Source organism: Lycium ferocissimum, chromosome 2 (genome assembly GCF_029784015.1).
Source record: "Lycium ferocissimum isolate CSIRO_LF1 chromosome 2, AGI_CSIRO_Lferr_CH_V1, whole genome shotgun sequence".
NCBI classification, from domain to species: domain Eukaryota; kingdom Viridiplantae; phylum Streptophyta; class Magnoliopsida; order Solanales; family Solanaceae; genus Lycium; species Lycium ferocissimum.
This window is the reverse complement of record NC_081343.1, coordinates 53,911,098-53,931,626: the sequence shown is the minus strand read 5'-3', so window position 1 is coordinate 53,931,626 and position 20,529 is coordinate 53,911,098. Positions and strand designations below refer to the sequence as shown.

The following is a 20,529-nucleotide window of genomic DNA, read 5'->3' as shown; positions in this document are numbered from 1 at the left end:
ATATTCATGAGCTATTTATCCAAACTAAATGAAGCTTTAGCTCATATTGCTGATATTACTTTAAAATTCAAATTTTTTACAAATTGACCTGACAAGTAACAGCCTTTCCTCTATGTTAGCAGGAAGAATGTTGTAGCAATGGACTCTTGTTGGTGTCAAGATAATTAAGAAGAAAAACCATCCCAATTGAAGCAACAAACATGGGAATTGGACCAAAAAACCATAACAACAAAGTGATAGCAAAATAAAGAGCTCTAAGACCAATAGACCAAAAATCACTTCCCCTTATCACAGCCAGTTCCACATAGCTTGAAGGTACTTCACTATTTGGTATACTAATTAGGTAATTTGCATGGATGAAACATCTTGATGATTGAACAAAACATGAAAATGCCACCAAGAAAAAAACAAGAAGGCTTATGTACTTAATAGACATCGTGGCTGGCCTTGTATCACCATATATCAATTCACTCATAAAAATAGTTGAACTATTTGCCATCCATGCTCCAATTAGAGAGCTCATAGTTAAACAGACAGTTGCCAAGAATGTTGCTCCTGAATTATTTGATGATAGAACATCTAAGGCTGTCTGAACATCCCGATTTTCGGTCTGAAAAAAAAAAGAAAAAAAAATCACAGATCTTAGTATGTTTGGCGTGAAAGTTATTTCATCGGGAAATGCTTTTCTGGAAAATGATTTTGAAAAATATTTTTTCTAGAAAATGTATCCCGGTGAAAAATATTTTTCAGAAAAGAATATGTTGAAGATAATATTAACAAATCATGGTATTTTGATGAAAATTTTGAGTAACAAAGATTAACATTAATAATGTGTAAGTATTAATTGGAGCAAGTGATATGCAACTAATTAGAAGCAAAATTTGACGTAAAAAAATGACTTGCGCCAGCAAGTGAGAAAAATAATTTTTCCCTGAAAATTTTAAGTGACCAAACAAGTAAATGATTTCTTCTTTCCATTTGGCCAGGTTCCAAAATTTGAAATAATATCGGGAGATTATTTGAAATAATTGTTTGTTTATCGAATAGATTCGTGATTTCAACTTCAAACTTGAAATAGATAGAAGCTTGAAAAACAGGTTTTAGGAGTTTTCAGGTTTTTTCAAGTTTCACTCACAAAACTTACTTATGCGTTTTCATGTCCAAACACAACTTCAACTTCAAATGCTATATTTTTTAAATCTCAACCAAATCATGTCCACACGCATGCCAAACATGTACCTCCAGAAATTTTTGATAGGCTAACAGAAGGAGATTTAATTAGTACCTACCTGCATGATTTTTTGAACCCAAGCTATTTTGTCATTGTTCTCAAAGCCAAAGACTGTGGTGTGTGGATTCTTGATGTATCTTTGTAGAAGAAAGAAATGGTAAGCAAACATTATGAGCAATCCACTAGGCACCAAGTAAATATCAAGTTGCTCTTTCTGGAATACCATTTTTCCCTCCTATCTTTTCTTCTGTTAAATATTTGTTCGTAGATTTGAAAGACTGGAAGAAGAAAGAATATATGGTTCTTGGTACATGAAATTGGTAAAATTGTTGTTGCTTCAAAGGAACATCACAGTTTGCTATTTGTTTAACTAAAGCAAACCTCTGACTTAACGTATTGCAAAGGAAACTTGTCAATATAAACCTCTTGCTTAAGCTATTATCTACATTCATTGACTTGTTAATTAGATAATCTTACAGGGAACATTCGTATAATTTTCTACACTGACCAATAATAATAACAAAATTTACACAATTAGAATTCTTGATGTGGTGGCTGTGATTGTAAGTAAAATTATTTACCAATTGAATTACAAGGAAACACCAAAAGTAGTTGTTGGCATTTTCTATTTTTGTACAAATTTATCAAATAAGTTCCTTATGTTCCAAAGTTCATTTAGAATTATTAATATTACATCAAGATTGTGTACTAGCCAGGGTGAAATTTGGCCTAAAGCAGAGTTGTCCTGCTTGTACTTCCCTCAACTCTCTTGTAAAACTCCTTTCTTTCTCCAGACAATCGATGATCATGCAATTGCTTCGTGTTTTTGTCAAGGTAATGGAGGAGGAAAACCATGCCTATTGAGGTTACAAACATAGGAATTGGACCAAAAAACCATAGGAGCAAAGTGGTTGCAAAATAAAGTGCTCTAAGCCCAAGTGACCAAAACTCACCTCCTCTTATCACTGCCAATTCAACATAACTAATTGGTATATCAGTATCTGGTGTGGTTATTAAGTAATTTGCATGAATGAAGCATCTGGATGATTGCAAAAAGAATGCAAAAGCCACTAAGAAGAAGATTAACAGGCTTATGAACTTGATTGACATTGTTTCTGGCCTTGTGTCACCATAGATTAGTTGACTACTGAAAATACTGTTATTAGACATCCAGGCTCCAATGAGAGAGCTCAATGTTAATGAAACTGATGCCAAGAATGTTGCTCCAGTGTTGTTGGATCCTAAAACATTTAGAGCTGTATCTATACTCTTGCTATCTGTAGCCTGCATGATTCAGCAGAAATTATTAGGAAGTTCCTAAAGTTCCTTTTTATTATTTTCCTATGTGAAAATGAGGAAAATCGAGCATATACACGCGGGCTATACATACAATATATGCGAATATATACCTCATCTGACACCGCTTCGCAAAAAAACAATTTGTTCAATATTTAGTGTTAATAATATTTTTCAATATTTTTCTTAAAGCAAATATGTTAGACTATATACAAAGTGTAGACTTTGCTTGAAAATAATAAATCGATATTGGCCACACAAATTATCAAAAAAATCATAAATAACTTGTCAGCTTATAAGTAAAAAATAGCTATTGGCACGGAGTTTAAATCCACCAGTGAAGCTCCAAGACAATTCGTTTGTGGATTTTGAAACTACAGGAAAGTAGCTATTTTTCAAAGATACGGCACAAAAATGAACGCTATTTCTAAGATATTACCTGCATAATTCTTTCGACCCAAGCTCTTTTATCATTGTTTTCAAAGCCCATGATAGTGGTATGAGGAATGGTGAGGTATCTATAGAGCAGATAGAGATGGTAAATGAACAAGATGGACAGTCCACTTGGGACCAACAACAAGTCAAGGTACTCTTTTTGGAAAGCCATTCTGTTTCTTCTCTTCTCTGAGAGGCCAGAGTAGTGAAGAGCAAGAGTTCTAAAATTTCAATCACAATTTGTATTATTATCTTTTAAAAGGAATTAAATGACATCATTTATTTTTTTAAATGTAAGTGGTGCCTACCTTACGTACATGTGTAGCAAAACTAACTTGTATCAATAGTCCGACTAACTTAACAGATTGTGCAGAATTTTGATTAGGAAACCTATAGCTAGTTGTTATGTTTTGGTGTCCATGTGATTATTTCTTCAAATTCATGGCTCTCGTCATCAGCTTAACATAGGAATGACTTCGAATACGATATTTGTGCAAACTAATTAATTGACCCTTTTTTAATCCTTGTGCAGAATTAATAGAATCTAACTCATATACACTTACAACATAAAGAATTCTCATTTTATCAATGTATTTTAACTTCTTGTACCAGGTTACTACCCTTATTTTCCAGGTTACTGATCCGGCTTATTATCGTTGGTGTTATCTTTTCGTAACTTAATAGTGTGAAGATTATTTTACACGGTTAGTGTATAAGAATTAAATTCAATTATATTACAGGTATTTCAAAACGGCAAAATACCAATAGATCTTGGTGCCTGTTGGATATAGAGATGGCAATACTTTATTGTTTTTTCCAATTTGGGTAGTTCAAAAGTGGATTTTTTTTTTGAAAAAAATTTCCTTGTGCAAGTTTAACTATAGTTTGTGCGGTAGACATTTTACTCTTGATCGTAAAGTATGGTTGTATGAGGACCAGGCTGTCAGGGATCAACTTGTTAAGTAGCTGTTTCTTCAATTTACTGCAATACTATATATGAATGTTGGCACACGATATACACTGTATGGACAGGCACAGTTGCAGTATCAGTACAAACTAAGGAATTTGATTTGTCATTAAATTGATTCTAAAGTTGAAAAAACAATAATATTACCACTTTAATAGCCAAAAGGCACCAAGATCTATTGGTATTTTGTCGTTCTGAAAGACCTGTATATTTAATTGAATGCATTTTTATGCACTATATTGTACTAAAAGAACTTTCACACTATTAAATCAGATCAGTAACATGGAAAATAAGGCTAGACACCTATGACAAGAAGTTAAAATATTAATGATATGAAGATTCTTTATATTGTAAGTGCATATAAGTTAGTAAATATTATTTAATTCTGTACAAGGGTCAAACTCTAAAGGGTCAATTAGTTTGCACAAGTATCGTATTGAAAGTCTATTATTACTATATATGTTCAGCTGATGACGGTAGCCATGAACTTGAAGAAATAATTACATGCATGTAGACGAAAACATAACAACCAGCTATTATAGAATTCTTGCCAAAATCTCGCGCAATTCTGTTAAGATAGTTGAGATATCCATACGAGTTATTTTTTTTATGTACGTAAAGTAGGCACCCTACAACAACGACAACATATCCAGTGAAATCCCACAAAGTGTGGGGTCTGGGGAGGGTAGAGGGATGCAGATCTTACCCCTACCTTGGTAGGTTGAGAGGTTGTTTTTGGTAGACCCTCGGCACAAGAACAAGCAATTCAACACAGTACGAAAAAAGAAATAATGGACGTAAAGTAGGCACCTCTTGAAATAAAATAAAAACATAAAAGATGCCAATTAATTCCTTTTGAGCGAGCTAGAATAATACACAAATTATGATTGAAACCTTGGAACTCTTTTCTTCAACTCTGGCCTCTCAAAGAAGAGAAGAAACAGAACGGCTTTCCAAAAAGATTTGTTGTTGGTCCTAAGTTGGCTCTCCATCATATTCATCTACTATCTCTATGTGCTCTATAGATACCTCACTATTCCTCATACCACTACCATGGCTTTGAAAACAATGACAAGAGATGGATAGATAAAAATAAGAGAAAATGGTCAAATTTGTACGCAAACTATCCAAAATGTAGCAATTTTGTCATCTGCAAGGCTTTTGGTCTAATTTTGATCTGCCGTTTGGAGTAAATCTCATTTTTGTCCTCGACCATAACATAACTCCACTGTGAGAGATAAATATACATCTTCTATTCTGTAGAATTTGAACACGTGGAATCTACTAATTTCAAGCTAAAATCACGTTAATGGCAAAGGCAAATGCGAGACCAAAAGTTAATTTGGACCTTTTCCCTAAAAGAGTGAGCTGTCACAATTCTAAGCATTCCATCACAAGCCTAATGCCATGCATAAAGATAGCTCATCACAATTACCTATTATCAGCAACAGGTTGAAAACTTTGTGAGCTAATGGAAACAGATAATAATGTTGAAACAGCCAGTGAACTCTTCAAAGCACAGGCTCATATTTACAAACATGCATTCGGTTATGCAAATTCCATGGCACTGCAGTGTGCCATTCAGTTAGGTATATCAGATATTATACATAATCACAAAAAACCAATTACTCTTCCTGAGCTAGTTTCAGCACTCAAACTCCCCTCATCGAAATTAATTGCCATTCATCGACTAATGCGCCTGCTGGTGCACTCTCAATTCTTTGCCACAAATGAATTAGGATATGTTTTGACAACTTCTTCAAGGCTGCTTCGGAAGAGTGGAATCCCAAACTTGCACCTTGCATTCGAGTAATGGTTGATCCGCTCGTTATCACTCCTTGGCAATTATTGGGAGAATGGTTTCACAGTAACAATGAAAAAGCCACAGCATTTGAGACAGCACATGGGGTGTCTATGTGGGAGTTTTGTGCACAAAATCCAAGATTCGACAGAATTTTCAATGAAGGAATGGCTAGCGAATCCCAAATGATAAGATTAGCTGTGAAGGACTGCAGGGAAGTTTTTGAGGGATTGAAATCATTGGTTGATGTTGGAGGGGGCACTGGGATTATAGCTAAGACAATCTTGGAGGCATTTCCTCAATTGAAATGCAATGTCCTTGATCTTCCACATGTTATTGCTAACATGCCACAAAGTGAGAATTTAAGCTATGTAGGAGGGGCTATGTTTCAATCTATTCCCACTGCTGATGCCATTTTGTTTAAGGTAAGAAGATGCTAGTTTTTGCTTACAAATTGACTTGTATGATATTTGATCTCTAAGTCCGTATAGAGAAATTTTGTTCGTGGGGTCAGGGACAGACCCACATAGAATATTGTGGTGCTCGAGCACCCAGTAAACCCGTCTCAGAATGTATATATTTATATATAAACCTATAAAAAATAGATATATAGAATCGATAAGCACCCATTGCACAAATGTCTGATGGGTGCTCTGGTTTGAAAGTGGAATGTGAAATTGCATTTCGCGTGAGGTTAGGGGTTCGACCCCTCCATTAAGATTGTTTTAGAAACTTGCTGGTTCTTATTTCTATGTCTCATTGCTTTGTTTCTTAATTTCTTTTAATGCATATTCTTCTTTTTTATTTTTACCAGTTGATTTTTTCTTTCACTATTTACTTTGCTTTTTTTTTTTCCTTTCTAATTTGTCAACTTCATTGTGGCAAAATCCCAAGAAAAAGAAGAAGAGAAAAATTATCATTTCCTAACCTGAATAGAGTAATTTTTCTTTATTTTGGTTTGCTTTTCTGGACGATCTTCATTTGCCATTAAAGGCAAGCACCCAGGACCGTGAAATCCTGGATCTGCCATTGCGTGGGGTGGGGGGTCACTTGTGGAAAGCCATCAAGGAAGCATAGGATTTTAATCTCATGACGTGGTCGTCCAAAAATCCCTTTGTAACTTCCTGTAAGTTCATACGTTATTATATAGTCTTTCAATTATTAAATAGTTTAGTTTTCTTGCTAGAAGTAGAAGGAAGAAAATAGGCAATTAGAATCCCCATTCTTCTGATTTCTTCTTGTCTGCTTTCTTGCTCATGCCGAGCCTAATAAAACAGTTAAGATTGTCCTATGTCTGAGAAAATATGAGTTTTTTGCAGCACGTTATGCACGATTGGAGTGATGAGGATTATGTGAAGATGCTAAAGAGAAGCCGAGAAGCTATCAAGGATAGAGACAATGGAAGGAAAGGGAAGGTCCTTATCATTGACATGGTATTGGATAGAAATGAAGAAGAGCCAGAGATGACTGAAGTGAAGCTCATTTTTGATCTAATGATGATGGTGCTTCTGACTGGGAGAGAAAGAACTGAGAAGAATGGGAAAAACTATTCCTTGAGGCTGGCTTCATGACATACAAGATTACTCCTGTCTTTGGCATAAGGTCCCTGATTGAAGTTTTCCTCTAAATTATTATGTAAGAATCATCATATCATATCATATATAATACTAAAAATGGGAAGCTCCTATCTTTAAAGTTGGATTAACATTAAACCAAAATGTAATAATATCCCAAAAATGTTGATGGATATTTATATCCTTTTAAAATATAATAACCAGTTAATATTATTAATAATAGAGATAATGATTAAAAACACACCTCAAGTATCACCTTTTTTTGAGTTTCCTACCTGAACTATCACCAATTAGTTTGCAAAACACACCTCAACTATCACTTGTTCACTTACCTCAACTATCACTTGTTCACTTTTCCTACCTGAACTATCACCAACTAGTTGGCAAAACACACCTCAACTATCAATTTTCAGTGTGTTTTGCAAACTAGTTGGTGATAGTTCAGGTAGGAAAAGTGAACAACTGATAGTTGAGGTGTGTTTTGCAAACTAATTGGTGATAGTTTAGGTAGGAAACTCTCACACCGAAAATTAGGTAGAAAACTCAAAAAAAGGTAGTACTTGAGGTGTGTTTTTGACCCATAATAATAATAATAATAATAATAATAATAATAATAATAATAATAATAATAATAATAAAAGCAGGAAGCTCCTATCTTCAAAGTTGGATTACCATTTTGCCCCTGTAATAAACCAAAATGTAATAATATCCCAAAATTGTTGATGGATATTTATATGCTTTTAAAATATAACAACCAGTTAATAATAATAATAATAATATTAAGTAATATAACAGTAAATGCATTTACACCAAATAACTCATCTTAGTATTCCCCGTAGTCTTCCACTTTCCAGTCATTATTACTCTTCCGTTACCTTTCTCATTAGAAAGATAATACTCTCTCCGAATAAAACAGAGTGTTCACTTAGCCTTTTCTCTTGGATAAAAAAGAGTGTTCACTTATCAAATCAAGAAAGAATTAACCTTATTTTCTCAGATTTGCCCATAGTAAGTGCTATGTGATTAAATCCCAATACCTATTTAATTAGGGGCAATTTAGTCAAATTTCCTATTTTTTCTAAGAGTTAGTATTTTCTTAAGAGGTATGCAAATGGCTAAGTGAACATTCTTTTTGATCCGGAGGGAGTAACCTCTAAGTATTTACCAAAAAGTTTGCCTTGAAATTTATAACAGTTTAATATGCCATATTGATGTGAGTCTATTCATTTTCAGTTACATTTTCAAAGTCCCATACTTTTTGTTGCCGGTACATTGAGTAGTCTTTCTTTCCCATACTTTTTGTTGCCGGTACATTGAGTAGTCTTTCTTACTCATAAAAGGTGAGGAATTCAAAAAGTTGCACTCAACGATTTATTAATTAGCATAGATCAAATTCATCCAGATGATGGCCAATTGCATATGAAAAGTCATTCCTCACTTCTATAAATATAAAAACTTATGGTTCAAAGAGGTGCTCCAAAGTTTAGATGAAAAGCCAGAGGAATAAAAAGAGAAAGAGTAAGTTGAGTGCAGGCGAAGAGCATAAGGAGAACGACTCTTCATTATTGAGTACAAAATCTTAGCCACCGAGTGTAATTGTGTGTATATGTTTTGCAATGACAAGCCTCAAGAAATCTTGATATAGTTGAGTTGCAAACAATTACATAGCTATGTTGAAATGAACATAGATAGGCTGAAATAAACAATTATATAATGTTGTAGCTAGGATTCAACGTGTAAAATATCTACATATTTGTACGTTGCTTATGTACTTTTTGTTTGCTCTCAGTTTTTTCTTTTTTTGCTTATGCACATCATTCAGACGCCCATAGAATTGTTTAAATGGGCACTTTTCTTTTTTCTTAGCTAAATTTCTTACTGGTCCAATAAAGTTATATAGTACACACCATTAATGGGTTAGCTTTTATTCTCTCCAATATTTTATATTGAAATCTATGTCAAGAGTCTTGCTTTATTTTCTTTCTTAACTAAGAGGTAGAACTTTGTTCACCTTCCTCCGATCGATGATACAAGAGCAAAAACAAAAAGACTTCTCTTCAAGTCATTGCTTTATTTAAACTTATAATCGTCAGTCACTATATGTCCTTTTATAATATAAAGCGTGATTTAAAAAAAAATCTTTTCATATTATTTTTCATCTGAGTTTTGTTTAATTCTGTAATTCTTTTCTTTGGTTCTTCTCAACTACTTATCATACATGGTAATTGAATAGTAAGTAATGAATTAATTATCAAGTCTAGACAAAAATTTGGCATATCAAAAAGTAAAAGGTGGACTACAGTTTGGGATTCGTTGTTCATAATGTTTTTAAATATTTCTTGATTTGTTATTGTATAAAGTGAATTTCTTTTTGTATGATTTTTTTTGCTATGATGAAGTCCTTCATTTAATCGTGTATTTCAAGTTTTTCTTGGTGAAATAGTGCTTTCTTTGTTAATTTTTTCTGTGGTACGTTTTGCAAGAAGTTTTGTTTGCTACAAATCTTTAATGTATTTATTCAATCATTCCGGCCAATTTTGATTTTGGTTGAATGTACACTTAAACTTTCTTTCTCTAATCAGTAAGAAAAGAAAGTCCTCAACTGGTTAATAAGAACCCAAAATAGTTAATTAATTTAGTTATTACAAGCTATATTAAAATTTGATATTTTGTGGACCAAATGATATATATATATATATATATATATATATATATATATATATATATATATATATATATATATATATTATCACTAGAGACTCTGGTTGAGTGGTAAGTACTTATTCATATATTTTGAGTTTAAGCCTCAATGGAGTATTAGGAACCACTTTTAATAAGGAGCGGCCCCAAAGTGGAACTTCACGCGCTAATCCGGATTAGTGGGACACTGAAAAAGAAAAGTCTCATACATGTTCAGTTAAATTTCCTCACATTAGCCTTTCATTATTCTCATTGAATCCATTTCTATTTAACCTGGGTGATTATTTAACAACATTCTTTTTAGAATTATAATTTTTTCTTTTAGTTTATTACAATAATTGTAAAACATTGGTACTAATTAGTATGAAATACACGTGCGTTCCGAAGAGAGAGGAGTAAAATTTTGACACTTCTATTTTTAAAAGGCAACATTTCAGTAATAACTAAGGAAAGAGAAAATTTAAATTGACACTTTTAAAAGGCAACGTTTGTGAATGAGGACGCAACTGTTATGTGACGATATATTAAATTAGTACATTTTTTTCCTAATTTATTTATTTATTATACAATTTAAATATGAGATAAAGGTAAAAAATTGAGAATAAAGATAAATAGGTTTTCTGGCTTAAGAGGCATACCACATCACCTCTCCTAAGCCCAGCTTTATAATGATATATAGATTATCACTAAATACTATGGTTGAGTGGTAAGTATTTATTCATATATTTTGAGTTTAAGCCTTAATGGAGTATTAGGAATCACTTTTACTAAGGAACGGCCCCAAAGTGGAACTTCACGCTCAAATCCGGATTAGTGGGACACTGAAAAAGAAAAGTCTCATGCATGTTCAGTTAAATTTCCTCATATTAGCCTTTCATTATTCTCATTGAATCCATTTCTATTTAACCTGGGTGATTATTTAACAACATTCTTTTTAGAATTATAATTTTTTCTTTTAGTTTATTACAATAATTGTAAAACATTGGTACTAATTAGTATGAAATACATGTGCGTTCCGAAATCTAGTTAAAATAAATTGATGAATCACATGCATTAGTTAACAACCAGATGAAATTATAGAGATGGATAGATAAAAATAAGAGAAAATGGTCAAATTTGTATGCGTACTATCCGAAATATAGCAATTTTGTTTTCCGCAAGACTTTTGGTCTAATTTTGCTCCGCCGTTTGGAAAAAATCATTTTTGTCCTAGACCCTAACATAAACTCCAATTCGAGAGATAAAATATAAATCTTTTATTTTGTAGAATTTGAATGCGTGGAATCCACTCATTTCACTCTAAAATTTCATTAAAATGTACTGTTTCAAATGGGGTGGATTCATTTCCTAGAAACCAATCTCCCAAAGATTGCCATGAATTCAGTGGCGTACGCAGAATTTTTCATCGGCGGTGTCACATTTCAAAGTGAGTAATAATAGACGAAATAATATAACACCACATTAAAAAGGAACAAATACTAATAAAACACAATTCACTTACATTATTATAACTTTTCTGAAAAAAATACTATTACTTTTCTGGATGAGTTTTTTTAAAAAATGTATTCAAAATTACCTCATTAGAAATAATACTAAATACTTTTTTTTTTTTTAATATTTAGAACCAAATATTCACCAAAACAACTGATTATTCATTTGATTTCGTAAATTGTCTTGATCAATTTTATTGGCGAGAAAGAAGGTGAGGGGAAAAAACATAAAAAAGAACCGCACCTACAACAGATTACTATCTATGAAAGCAAAGAAGATTCTTCTTTAGTTGAAGATGTTTATTGTCGCATCAACAGATAAGTGTGAGTTTAGACCGATGGGTTTTAGTTTTGTTAACTTCCAAGAGGTCATAGGTTCGACTCTCACAAGTATCATTTGGCAGAAAGATAGGTGGTGACCAAAACTTTTATATAAAAAAAAAAAAAAAATGGTGCTGTGAGGGGTCGAACTCACACACTCACTAGATAATCTCAGCGTCTAACCAGTTGAGCTGCACAATACTTAGTGTTAAGCAGTGTCACTATATTATATATATCTTGCATGTTAGCTTCTGCCTTTAATTATATATACATATTTAGCAAAAATTTCCGACGAATCAGTGTCACGTGACACCCCTCGACTTAAGGTAAATCCGCCCCTACATGGATTCATCATAGGAAGGTTAACCATTGCTCTAACAAAAGGTGATAAAGTTGGGATTTCATTGGGTATGTTGTTGTTGTTTGTTGTAAAAGCAGCTTAGAAGAAGCTGTAAGAACATACCCTTCTTCATTTATGAGTTTTAATCAAGCTTTTTGGTAGTGGCAAGGAATCAAGAGTATACCAATAAGCGCATCGAACGATGAATTCTATTTGATTTTGCAGGAGGAAGCTTCAGCTATGAAACTAACTCAGACAGAGTCATTGGGTGCTTATGTTTTATGAATTATATCTGGTATGCCTAATTGAGTTGCACAACCAAGAACCATGTAATTTGCAAAATTGAAGGCATGCTTGTAGATATAAAGCTTGAACTTGGAACATTTCTGACTATTCCACCGAGTACCAATCAGGAGCTCCACTGAGTACAATCAGAAGCATATCTTTTGTGTGTTGAGGGGGGGGGGGTGTGTTCACGGGAACCCATGTTCCTTCCGTCCCATAATAAGTGTCACCTTAGCCAATGATGATTATTTTAGGCATTTTAATATTAACAAAATATATCTTATTAAAGTGCCTCAATAAATAACCATTTCGGTGGTGGCAGAATAGTGACCATTTGGTTTCCCTTTGAAACTCATTCAGCCACCATCTCTTTAATCATATTAATGTGTCATTTATATTGCCCAATTCCTCTTCACACGTTAGTGCTCTTTGGATGGGAATGACCATTACTCTCTTTGTAACCTCTTTTCATTAATCACCCATATTCATCCTCTTTAGTCTTGTAACTTCCAAATAATAATTCTTCATTATGTACTCACTTTACTACCCCATTCATTTCCTATTCAATTCAAGGATGATTTTCCTAGCTATAAATAGTTAGTCATCCTTACTTTGTGGAGTAGAGATAAAATATAGAGTGCATGAAAAGTGAGTTAGTAAAAAAAAGAGTTTTATTTAGTTGAAGGAAGGTGTTCTTGTTTATGGAGCTTTGGACTCAACATTTTGTCCAGAGTTTGTTGAGTTATATGACGTAGTCGGGCTGTTGTATCCTGGAGGGGACAAGTCAGAAAAATTATTGCTGGACCGGTAGATTTGCTGCAGTGGGCTTAAATCTCCTTAAAGAGAGCGAGCCGAAGACATTTTTACTTTATTTTTCAATTGTCATTTTATTTTTATTGTATTATCACCAACAATTTTAAGGCGATTCAACCCCAATGCAGCAAATCTACCGGTCCAGCAGTAATCTTTCTGACTTATCCCCTCCAGGATACTACAGCTCAAAATCCAGACCTATAAGGAGAAAACATAGTACTGTGAGATCATATTTGACAAGTGGTACCATTAACGTTGATTATGTCAAATCTTGTGATAATCTTGGAGATCCACTAACCAAGGCCTTGGCAAGAGAAAGGGTCTGGAGCACATCGAGGGGGATGGGACTGAAGCCCATAGATTCATGAGTCGTATATGAGGAAATCCAACCTGGGGACTAGAGATCCTATAACCAGGTTCAATGGGAAAAACGAATCATATGATGACTTATTGAGAAAATGCACTATTTTATTTATTCTCTCCCTATGGTGTGAGTGCATTATTCTGTAACGATTTGTGGAGATTGAGTTTATAAACTCTTAATGAAATGTTGTAGCTCGTATGAGTGGGGTGTTAAGTTACAGAAGCACCCTTGACAGATTTCACCTATGTGAGTGTGGAAGTAGGCCGCTTCCTATGAGAATTGGGAGAATTGGGCTCGTTCTCAAAAGCACTCATGAAACCGGGATAGCACAAGGTCGTAATGTGCTGGCTGTGAAAGCTCATATTAACACCTTGATTATTATGTGTAAGCAATAATTCTTTATTTTCCTTAAGCAGTCATAGTTCAAGTCTGAGACCACTACGGCTCTGGAGTAAAGATTATTGTTTTACTAAGTGGAGATTCAATGCAGAGCACACCTTCATTATACATAATAGTCTACCTTTAGCTAGTAAACTCTCTTATTTTAATATTAAAATGAGTGGGGGATTGATGGCTATTTTAAGCATTTTAATATTAACAAAATATATCTTATTAAAGTGCCTCAATAAATAACCATTTCGGTTGGTGGGAGAATAGTGACCATTTGGTTTCCCTTTGAAACTCATTCAGCCACCATCTCTTTAATCATATTAATGTGTCATTTATATTTCCCAATTCCTCTTCATACGTTAGTGCTCTTTGGATGGGAATGGCCATTACTTTTTTTGTAACCTCTTTTCATTAATCACCCATATTCATCCTCTTTAGTCTTGTAACTTCCAAATAATAATTCTCCATTATGTACTCACTTTACTACCCCATTCATTTACTATTCAATTCAAGGATGATTTTCCTAGCTATAAATAGTTAGTCATCCTTACTTTGTGGAGTAGAGATAAAATATAGAGTGCATGAAAAGTGAGTTAGTAAAAAAAGAGTTTTATTTAGTTGAAGGAAGGTGTTCTTGTTTGTGGAGCTTTGGACTCAACATCTTGTCCAGAGTTTGTTGAGTTAAACGACATGGTCGGGCTGTTGTATCCTGGAGGGGACAAGTCAAAAAGATTACTGCTGGATCAGTAGATTTGCTGCAGTGGGCTTGAATCTCCTTAAAGAGAGCGAGATATCCGCGCCTCAGCCGAAAACATTTTTCTTTTATTTTTATTGTATTATCACCAACATCCAAAAACACGCATATTAAGAAATTGATAATGCAATGTGAAGTTCACTAAATTACCCCTATATAATAAAAATAAATGACTTTTTCCTCTTGATTAGAGCATGCACAAGTAGCAATCCTTTTGACATTGGGAATCCAACAATACCAAGTTACTATGTAGCTTTTCCAATCATCATTTAGATGTTACTTTAACTTGTCTGTTTTTGTCTAAGGGTAGAGTCGGAAAAAACTAGCCAATTTATGTCTTGATTTCCTAAGGTGACACTTATTATGGGACAATTTTTTTTTGGCTAAGGTGACACTTATTATGGGACGGAGGAAGTAATGTTATATTTAAGAAAAAAAATACTTAAATATAGATGTGTGCACCCAAGCTCAACGTATCATATGATGCGATGATGATTAGATGCACATCTATATGTGAGTTTAAGGTGTTCAAATCTTATGTCTATCTTGATTGGTCAAATTTTTATCCTTGATCCACCTCTTTGTAATAGTGCACACATCTTCTCGAAATCCTGGATCCGCCTCTAGTACCAATTACCTCTCGCTCGCACAGATATTTGTCAACTCTATCGACATTGCTTTAGTAGATGAGAAGAAATCACCTGGTATATTTTGTCTCTACAGAGATTTGGACCCTGATAAAGATTTAAACCCTTGTCTCCCATGATTCTCATCTGCCTTCATTGGCCACTAGGATACCCTTGGGTGCATGTTTCTTTGATGAGTTGTACATGCGGAAAGCTAACAAGTTCTCCTCGCAGGGGTCATTTAGTTGGTGGAATACGGATTAGCAAGTGTGAGATCGTATTATACCATGTTTGGTACAGTTTTTGATTCTGAGATTAGCAATCTTAGGATTGTTTATACCACAATCGTGGTGTTATTTTTTACGATATCCTATGTCTGATAATTGTTAGAAAAATAACGTGTATCTCAAAAGAAAGTGTGACTTCATTAATTAGGAAGAGCTCTCTTTTTCGGTTATAAGGAATCGTCCTTTTAGCAGGCTTTGTGAAGAGCTAGAGAAAGAGAATAATTGTCTTTTGAAGAGCAATTGAATAAATGCAGCATTGAATAATTGTCTTTAAAGGAGCAAATAGAAGAAAAATATTTTCTATACCTGGCATGGCTTCTTCTTTTTTGCTCTCTCTATTTTACTTTCTACTCCATCTTTGTTTTCAATATACTGATTTTCTGCTCAGTCCCTCTTCTCTTGTGGATCTCTCCTGTGATTTTTCAGTATGCTACTAGAGTGAGATTAAATATGTACATTTTCACAATGTCCCCATAATATGAATGGCATATTAATTTTAGGGCAACTTACATAAATAACTACCTTTTAAGAGCAATTAACCATCCATAACTACCTTTTTCATATTTACAATTCGTATTTCAACAAAATTTCAAAATACACTATGTACATTCAAAATACGTATGATGCCAGATACAAGACAAGAAGCAAAAATACATTCAGATACAAGATAAGAAGCCAAATACATATGAGATACAAGACATATGAGATACATATGACGAAATACACTCAAATACACTTATACAAAGGAGAAGAAGCTGTGAAAAATATGTAAGAAATATAATGTGGTCGAGTCGGAGTTCGAACACAAGGCGAGCAAAGCCCACACCTAATAACCACTCCAGCCACGTCTGCTTGATGTATCATGTAGCTACAAAATGAAAATATAGCTACAAAATGTAATTGTTGCAAAAGGTAATTATTATCAATAATTACCTCTTAGAAGAAGCTACACCAAATAATTTTTCCTTAATTTTATCGATAAAAACTTGTTAGTTCTATCCATAAAACAAACATTTTATCCTTCCTTCTTTAGGGGACCAAGGTTTGCAATTGATCCATGTCACTGTAAGTTAGAAATCTTGAACAAAAAGAAGGTGAAAGAAGTATGGGGTAGCATAGAAGAAAACATAAAACGCGTACAACAACTAGAAGTAATTATTAAATTAACAGAGTAAGAAAAAAAATAATCCACAATTCTAATCGTCCATGGACTTCTTTATGCAGAAGAACAACCTGTAATACGTCTTCTATAATAAAAACTTACATGTAATTATCTTATTATAACTTGATTGAATGAATACGTTCACACATTCAGTACTTAGAACTTAAACTCAATGAAAAAAACATACAAACTAAGGAACATATTATTTTAAGGGAAAACTTCAATGAGGGACCATATGCCAAAGACGAGAGTAATTTTGTAGCTCATGAAGCCAGCCTCAAGGAATAGCTTTTCCCATTCTTTCTCAGTTCTCTCCCTTCCAGTGAGAAGCACCATCATCAGTACATCAAAAATGAGCTTCACTTCTGTTATGTCTGCTTCTTCTTCATTTCTATTCAATACTATGTCAATGATAAGAACCTTCCCTTTACTTCCATCCTCTTTATCCCTGATAACTTCTCTGCTTCTTTTTAGCATCTTCAAACAATCCTCATCACTCCAATTATGCATAACATGCTGCAATGAATTAATATCTTCTCAGTCATAGGACCAAATTACCAACAAAACTGACGACATAACCAGAAGAATAGAGATTTGAATTGCCTAGTTTTTCCCCTTCTTGTTTGCAAAGAAAAAGTAAAGTAGAGTAACTGAATTGAACAGACCCTTCATAAATATCATAACCAATTACCTATAGCCTTTGTTATAGAAAATATATGGTAGTTGAAAGACTGCAAAACAAAGTATGAACGTCCAGGAAGTTGCATAGGGAATCTCGAACAACCAAGTTATGATGAGAATAAAAACGGATTCTTTGTCGTGTGTAATATGAATCAGCATTATGTCATTCCTACGAGCGATAACCCACCCAGGATTGCTATTTACAGACTTAGATATCAAATGTAAAATATGTCAAATTGAAAAGAAAAAAAAAGAATTCTTACCCTAAACAAAATGGCATCAGCAGAGGGAATTGACTGAAACATGTCACCTCCCACATACTTCATATTTTCTGTCTCCGGCATGTTAGCAACAACGTGAGGGAGGTCTAACACAGTGCATTTTAAACGAGGGAACGCAGCCAAAATAGTCTTAGCAATAACACCAGTGCCACCTCCAACATCAACCAAGGAATCTACCTCTTCAAAAACTTGTTTGCAGTCCTTTACAACCAAACGCATCATTTGGGAATCACTAGCCATTCCCTCATTGAAAATCTCGTTGAATCTTTGATTTTGGTCACATAATTCCCACATGGGTGCACCATGTACTGCTTCAAATGGGTTGGTTTCATTTCCAAGAAACCAATCCCCCAAAGAGTGCCATGGATTCACCATAACAGGATCAACCATTAATCTAACCAAAGGTGACAAATTTGGGATTTCACTCTTCAAAAGCAGCTTAGAAGAAGCTGTAAGAACATACCCTTCTTCATTTTCATCAACCTTTTTAATAGTAGCGAAGAAGCCAGAATATATCAATAGGCGCATCAATCGATGAATTCCATTTGATTTTGTAGCAGGAAGTTTCAGCTCCGAGACCAACTCAGACAGAGTCATTGGTTGCTTATGATTATTAATTACATCTGGTATGCCTAATTGAATTGCACAACCAAGAACCATGGAATTCGCAAAACTGAAGGCATGCTTGTAGATATGAGCTTGAGCTCGGAACATTTCACTGGCTGTTGGGACATCATTGGCCTCCATTGATCAGAGTTTCCCTGCTTTTTTTCTTCTTAAATATGTAGTCTTGATATACAAAGAAAAATCAAGGAAGATTCACTTGTAGGGGAGACTGTTGGGAAAATAATAATCCCACGCAGAATAATATCCACATTAAATAGCAAGAACAAGAGAATAACAACGACACCGAATCTTTTAACAGGGATAAAGTACAATACACAAGAGAAGCAATATAATACCACTATAGTGAAAAATATTACAACTTGGTAAGACTACACCACACCCAAAAAAAAAAAAAAAACGAAACACCTCACTATAACATCCGCTCACACACTTTATTTTCCATCGCAGACTATTTTCTATAACTGTCTGTGAACTTCTCTCAAACCCTCTCTGTATTACTCTCTTTGTTGGTGTATTTGAATGCTAGAAACGGACTCCTATTTATAGGATAACTTGCCAAACTTTGGACCAATCAAAATTATTGGGTTTCTACAACTTGCATGGCTGCGATTGCAAATTGCAAGTCAAGACTTGTGTCCAGCTTTGGTCATTTTTATTTTCTTTTATTTGATTGGGTCCCACAGAGACAAAACTATAGTCTTTGACACGAGTTTAGTTTCGGTAGCCATTAGCCAATTATTTTATTTATTACATTTATAGTGGACATAACGATTCACGTGAATCATGATTCATCAGGTGTACTGTCTTTTTCTAGGTGTTATACCACACTTCCCAGGTAGGGGTGTTGAAAGGAAACCACAAATCCTACCAAACCATAAATCAGATCAAATCGAGAAAAAGAATCGATTAATGGTTTGGTTTGATTTGATATTAAAAAAAGGTTTAAGAACTAAAACGCACTCGAATTGTAGCGTTTTATAGAATCCTTATCCAAACTATTGATGGACTTCAAGACACCCCTTTAACTCTGAATAGGGTAAATGGGTTTATTACACCCCTACCGGAGTGAGTGTAGTCACTCGCGGGTCGGTAAAATAAGGCTTATGTGGCCTCCATGTGTAAAATATTAATGCCACATGGCATTTTCATCTTATGTGTCCTCCACATAGATAAATTGTTTTGAAAAAAATGTAAAAGCGATTTTTTTTTTTTAAAAAAACTGAACAATGAAATATTTATTTTAAATGCGGAATATTTGATTTACAAAAAAAAAGCGAAAAACTGCAGTTTAATTAAAATATCCGTAAAAAATGATTTTTTTTTATAAAAAATGAAAACTTGATATTTTTTTAAAAGTGTCCTAAAAATTCGTATTTTCATGATTCTTTTAAAAAATGGATTTTTTTAAAAATGTAGAAAACCCATTTTTTTTTAAAAAATAATCCTCGAAAATTAGATTAGTTTTTAAATCTAGAAAAAAATTATCGATTTTTCACTTTATTATTAAAAAAAATCGAGCATCCCATTTTTAAAAAGTCCAAGTTTTTAACCAAAAATTCAATTTTTCAGATTATTTTTTAGAAAAATGAGTTTATTTAATTTTCCAGATTGTTAAAAAGTTCAAGTTTTTTAATTAAAAAAAAATTCCAGTTTTTTTTTTTTTTTAAATAACGGTTCTCTCAGTTTTCAAGATTTAAGAAGTTCCAAATTTTTTAATAAAAAATTCAGTCCAGATTTATTTTTTTTTTAAAATGGGTTTTCCACATTTTAAAAAAAATTAGTTTTTTTTTAATTTTAAAAATTTATACTTTTTTTTATGAATTTTCCAAAATTGATTTTTCTTTTTTTTTTTTAAAAAAAAAAAAAAAAAAGGCGGCGTGGCGTCACGCGCACGTTGGCGCGTGACTACACTTTTGTGCCACGTGGCGACTCGAGGATGAATTAAAACCCATTTTGTCAAGTTTAGGGGTGTCTTGAAGTGCAGCAATAGTTTAGGGACTAAAGTTGCAATTCGTGCCAAGTTCAGGGGCGTTTTAGTTACTTAAGCCTAAAAAAAATGATCATAACTGGTTGAAGGATTGGAAAATGTAAAATTGGAGTTGTG

General features: G+C 33.6%; 3 protein-coding genes and 1 pseudogene across 3 annotated transcripts; 1 reads left to right on the top strand and 3 right to left on the bottom strand.

Annotated features, from left to right (window-relative positions):
* Window positions 1-1,457, bottom strand: LOC132048196 (uncharacterized). Its single transcript, XM_059439106.1, has 2 exons — window positions 1,290-1,457; window positions 1-610 (listed from the first exon to the last, which is right to left on the bottom strand). The coding sequence occupies exons 1-2, from the start codon at window positions 1,455-1,457 to the stop codon at window positions 116-118; spliced, it is 663 nt and encodes a 220-aa protein (XP_059295089.1). The 3' UTR covers window positions 1-115.
* Window positions 1,458-1,799: 342 nt separating this feature from the next.
* Window positions 1,800-3,170, bottom strand: LOC132048195 (uncharacterized). Its single transcript, XM_059439105.1, has 2 exons — window positions 2,967-3,170; window positions 1,800-2,515 (listed from the first exon to the last, which is right to left on the bottom strand). Exons 1-2 carry the CDS (start codon window positions 3,132-3,134, stop codon window positions 1,961-1,963), a joined length of 723 nt encoding a protein of 240 aa, XP_059295088.1. The 5' UTR covers window positions 3,135-3,170; the 3' UTR covers window positions 1,800-1,960.
* Window positions 3,171-5,142: 1,972 nt separating this feature from the next.
* Window positions 5,143-7,357, top strand: LOC132047754 (trans-resveratrol di-O-methyltransferase-like; annotated as a pseudogene).
* Window positions 7,358-16,858: 9,501 nt separating this feature from the next.
* Window positions 16,859-19,083, bottom strand: LOC132044757 (trans-resveratrol di-O-methyltransferase-like). The gene is made up of 2 exons (XM_059435267.1): window positions 17,781-19,083; window positions 16,859-17,352 (listed from the first exon to the last, which is right to left on the bottom strand). Exons 1-2 carry the CDS (start codon window positions 18,543-18,545, stop codon window positions 17,044-17,046), a joined length of 1,074 nt encoding a protein of 357 aa, XP_059291250.1. The 5' UTR covers window positions 18,546-19,083; the 3' UTR covers window positions 16,859-17,043.
* Window positions 19,084-20,529: the final 1,446 nt, after the last annotated feature.